Genomic DNA, 5,185 nt, shown 5'->3' with positions numbered 1-5,185 from the left:
TAATAATAATAATGAATGTGTTTAGTCATATATTAGCCTCGTAAGCCACATTGCCGCATGTTGAGTTGGTCATATTAAATGAATGAATAATCGAATTGTTAAGTTAAAGGAACGAGACAAATTGTCCATTTAATGGGACTTTCTTACCAACAACACAAGAGTGCACGTAGCACTAGAGATCCAGACTGGGTCAGGATGACCCACATAAGGGATAAAAGTGTCTTGCAATATTGATAAACTCCCACACATTTCTCTGAGTGTGCCACAGCTTTCAGCGGGTGAAGGTCGCCGCTTGTGGCCTTCTCCTCAGACAGCGTGTGATGTTTTATCCACTCATTCTTCACTGTGAGTGCGTGTGATGTTTTATCCACTCATTCTTCACTGTGAGTGCGTGTGCTGTTTTTGGCATGACTTACAAGGCGGTTTGGCAATTACTTCAGTCAGCTCTGACCTCCGTCGCTCATTAACGGGACTCGCTTGCTCTGAAGTTCTGCTCTGAAATATCAACTTCTGATTTGGGCAGACAAAACATAATTGCTTGCCATGTTAACTGCTTATGATGTGTGGAAAGTCGAGATATTCAGCCACGACATGTCGGGATATTCATGAATGAATCAAATGAATGCTTGTAAGTGCATTAATATGTCATTTGATGCATTAATATATCAATTGAGGCTCAGATGCATTAAAATATCTCTCATTCTTGAATCATTTTTAAAATTCTCTTCCTGCGCGGCTATAGCTTCAATGGCTCTATAATTAATGCAATCCGCCAGAAACACAGACTAACCTGAATTTCTTTTCTGATATTTTTGGTGAGAAAAAGACGTAATAATCATGAGATGTATTGCAAATCGTGTAATATAACTGCATATTGCACACCTCCTATTGCCTCTGCCGGGCATGGCTACGGCGTTCAGTAGAAACTTCATAATAACATTATCAGGATATTTATCACTATTATCAGCTTAATATTATCAGGATACTAAGGATTATGATCAAAGGATTTCATATTATGAGCTATGAATGAAAATGAAAATATTCACGATGAATGAAAATATTTACAAATGTGCGATAAGAATATCTGCATTTACTACATTCATACTACGGCTTCAGTAGGCAACGTAGATAACATGTAGGGAATAGGTAAATTTTTAACTTAACGACAAAGTTATCTTGATATGTCTTCCTACCTAAACTTAAACAACCTACGTAAATTTCAGCTGAAAAGTCAAATATCAATAAATGGGCTTCTAAGAAGAAATGAAAATAAATATCAATTTATGATACCTTACATCCCCTTACATTCATGGCACCATACATTCATGATATCTTACGAGAAATGATGAACAAACTCATTCCATATAAACCGTGAAATCATTTCATCGAACAACGTACGAAGATCATAGCTTTGTTGACTTAACATTTTTTAGATCGGTTAATTAAATAGCAATGCTTAAAGAAAACTAACAATTTTTATAGTAAAAGTCGTGCTACAACGAAAGTGCATGATATTATATGTACAATATGTCAGGACTTCTTAAGCCTTACGGTAGTTTATATTTAATTGAACAGAGTGAAAAGTGGGTTGCTGATAATGGTATAAAGATTATCTAAATACCTTTTATGTTCTAAAAATCAATGTATTGATGCTGAACCTATGTTATTATCAGACCCATGATCAAGAAGAGTAATGAGACTTAGATGGTTCTGCAGACATAACAGTGATATATATAGAGCGTTATGTGATGATCGTTAGGCTAATATCACGTTCAAACTATCACTATAATAAACGCATTCGATATAAAATATCGTATAAAACAAGTAAATATATAATATCACAGTCAACGCAAGAACTCCATTATGAGTTCCACTATACTATAAACTATATAGCAAGTTCTTCATGTTTAGTGCCTTCATATATCACTAATAACGACCATGATATATGACATATAGTAAAGCACTATATAATAACCACCATGATATATGAGATAAAGTTTCTCAACTTCTTACCAATATCTTGGAAATACTTTGAACTTTACGGCAAATTATTTTCATTTTAGTTCTATATCATTATTTAATCACCAATTTATGAAAACATATTCAGGGTTTTAAATCCTAATTAGAAATCTCTTGACTCATCAATTGAAGAAAACGACTTGTTGTTGTTTCTTAATAGGTTCAGAAACCGTGCTGAAAATAATTATAGTTACTCCTGAGATTTCGAATTTCTCTGGCGCCGTTCAAAAGATGACAAATGTTTGAGGTCGTCGAGCGTGACCGACCCTCACATCCCTCGGTGGGAGGTCGACGTGTCGGCAGCGAGCAACCACTCACACACCCTCTGTGTCGTCTCCCCTTCATCCACTGTGGTCTTGACACCAAAAGTCTTCAGGAGGTCCATGAGGTGTTCACCACCACCGGTGTTTTCGTAAGGCATTTTGGAAGCATTAATGAAGATTTCTGATGAACTTTCATCAAAGGCAGCGATATCCTGCGGGTCTGATCCTTTTAGGAGCCAGATGTCCGACACGTATTTGTAAACTTCTTGCACCTCAGCGCGCTTCTCAGGCTTTGGTTCCAATAGCCTTCGCAGAAGGCGAAGAAGTCGAGCAGAAAAACATTTAAATCTTTGGGGAACTTTTGTTGTTTTGCGTTTGATCCAAGCGACCCAAGCGTTGTAGTGACGGTCTGTGATGTCGGCAGAATACCATGGGAAAGATCCTGTCAGAAGTACGAATATTAGGACCCCCAACTGCCAAGCATCCTGGGAAGTCTCGACCTCGTATCCTTCGTTGTAAACTGCTCTGCAGATCTCAGGAGGCATCCATGGGACTCTAACGTTAATTTTCTTAACTAAATTCCCCGCTCTTTGTGTCAAGCCAAAGTCGCCAAGTTTAACACGCGTCATGTCCTTGTCAAAAACTAATATATTCTCTAGCCTAACGTCTCTGTGCACCAAGTCTTTGCTGTGCATGAACTCCAAGGCGAAGGCTATCTGTTCGGACACTCGCTTCGCTTTGATCTCACCAAGGCCGCCTTTCTTCACGAAGGCCGCCATATCTCCTTCAGGCGCCAACTCTTGCGCGAAGACATAAGACGTTGCCGTATCGAAGGCCACGTCGAAGCTGTTAATTATGTTGGGGTGAGGGCTGAGGTAATAGTTATAGTGTATCTCACGGAAGAAATCTTTCTTCTTTGTTGTCTCTTTATGTATGCACTTGAGGGCCAGTCTCGTGTCTGAAGTATGATGGTATGCACTGTACACTCTTGCGTACCACCCCTCGGCCAGCAGACGCACGCCGCAGAACTCCGCGTCCACCTCGAGCCGCTCGAGTTCAAAGGACTTGACTCTGTGGAGGCTGTGGCGGCCCTTGCTGCTGCTGCAGCTCCCTTCAGCCATGCCAGCTGCACGCAACACCAAAATATATCATGAAAAACAATAAATTATAATATATTTATTAGCTTGGCAAATTTAAACAATAAAAAAATAATGGATGATCTTCAGCATCTCCAATTGCGCATGAAAAATAATTAATAATCTTCAGTATCACCGATTGCGGCAATATCTTTCATAATCAGCGTCCACTTTGAAACGAAGATCGGATAGCGATATCCTATCTAAATAAAATATATACAACGCATACAAAATAGTGAAGTAATTCCATTTCATCTTACCAGGAGTAACTGTGATTCGCGTCGTCTTGAAGGTAGAAATGTACAAAAATTAATCCGACAAACTGCACTGTCAGCAGCGGCTCACTCCACCTTCAGATCAGGCTCACTGTGATCCGTGCTCCTCCACCTTATCTTTCACTGGTCGAAGCAAGTCTGGCGGCTCGAGGGCCTGCACGGCTCTTATATAGCAGGGCCGCGTGACGTCACGATGACGTCACTGGCAGCGTCGTCATGGCAACCCAAGCACTACTCAGAAGGCTGGGAATTTTCTCTTAGATATTATTTGGCTGCGGCGCTGGCGATTCCCAGGCAGCCGACACTTTTTGTCGAGCTGTTCTCGGCAACAACCATGTCGTAATGTCGTAAGCCTTACGTCAGAGCGTCTTGTTGTTGTAGGCATGTCGTAAGCCTTACGTCAGAGCGTCTTGTTGTTGTAGGCATGTCGTAAGCCTTACATAAGAGCGTCTCGTAATGTCGTAAGCCTTACGTCAGAGTATCGTAAAGGACAAGGCAGTAGGAAAACCCTACATCTGAAATATAATAAAATAGTTAATTTACTTCACTAATCATATAGTGAAATGTGTGAAAATAACTCCGTAGATTTTAATTCAAATCAATTTCTTCGCGTTCCGTATATTTTGTAATAACAATTATTTAACATTCAAATAACCCTTTCTTCAATTAATGAAGGATTGGCATTTGCAGTCAAGATGTTAGCGCTGAAATTCAGCAGAGTTTGCTGCTGAATATCTTGAGTAGGTTTCACTTGTAACTTTTTATTGTACATATTATTGTGATATAAACAGCAAAAGAGATGTGTATAGAACATATATTATTTAATTAATTATAAAGATAAGATCTGTTATATGCCGCCCTTGCTTCACCGCTACGTCGCTACGTGTATACTATGCGAAGTGAAATGAAACTGTCTGTGAAAATATTTTTCACGTGACAATATATCCTACGTAAATAGTTCCTTCAAGCGGAATATTTCCTTAAAATATTATTTCTTCTATATATTTATGATGCAATATATTCCATGCAAGTACTTCCTTCAAGTAGATCATTTCTTATAAATAATAAATTCTTTTATATATACATACAATATATTACACGTAAATACATCCTTCGAGCAGATCAATTCTCTTATATATTATATTCTTCTATATACTGTATTTATAATACAATATATTCCACGTAATTAATAGAAGATATTGGCACTAAACAAAGCCTCAAAGTATATAAGGTATTATTTACGTCAAAACAAATCCCTCTTATATCTTCTAAATTTCAGAAGCAATAAACGTTGGCGTCAAGTCCTCCTTTTTCTCGAGTGCCAACGAGATGTGAAGTGCTTTTTGTGTTGTAAAGAAATAAATGAATTATTTTGTGACGTCTTCAGAGATGCTCACGTGAACGACAATCAAGTGTGAACTAAAAAGGAGAATTTCTCCTGACATTCGTTGAAGACTTGATTTGTGTTGAATATTTACGTTGAAGACTTTAC

At 38.4% G+C, this 5,185-nt stretch overlaps 1 protein-coding gene across 1 annotated transcript; it reads right to left on the bottom strand.

Moving 5' to 3' along the window:
• Positions 1-832: 832 nt before the first annotated feature.
• LOC108676110 (serine/threonine-protein kinase SBK1) lies at positions 833-3,815 on the bottom strand. The gene is made up of 2 exons (XM_018164150.2): positions 3,679-3,815; positions 833-3,408 (listed from the first exon to the last, which is right to left on the bottom strand). The coding sequence occupies exon 2, from the start codon at positions 3,401-3,403 to the stop codon at positions 2,288-2,290; it is 1,116 nt and encodes a 371-aa protein (XP_018019639.1). The 5' UTR covers positions 3,404-3,408; positions 3,679-3,815; the 3' UTR covers positions 833-2,287.
• Positions 3,816-5,185: the final 1,370 nt, after the last annotated feature.

This window comes from Hyalella azteca, unplaced genomic scaffold, assembly GCF_000764305.2.
Source record: "Hyalella azteca isolate HAZT.00-mixed unplaced genomic scaffold, Hazt_2.0.2 contig17625, whole genome shotgun sequence".
NCBI classification, from domain to species: Eukaryota; Metazoa; Arthropoda; class Malacostraca; order Amphipoda; family Hyalellidae; genus Hyalella; species Hyalella azteca.
The sequence above is the reverse complement of the archived record's forward strand: the minus strand, read 5'-3'. Positions and strand labels throughout refer to the sequence as shown.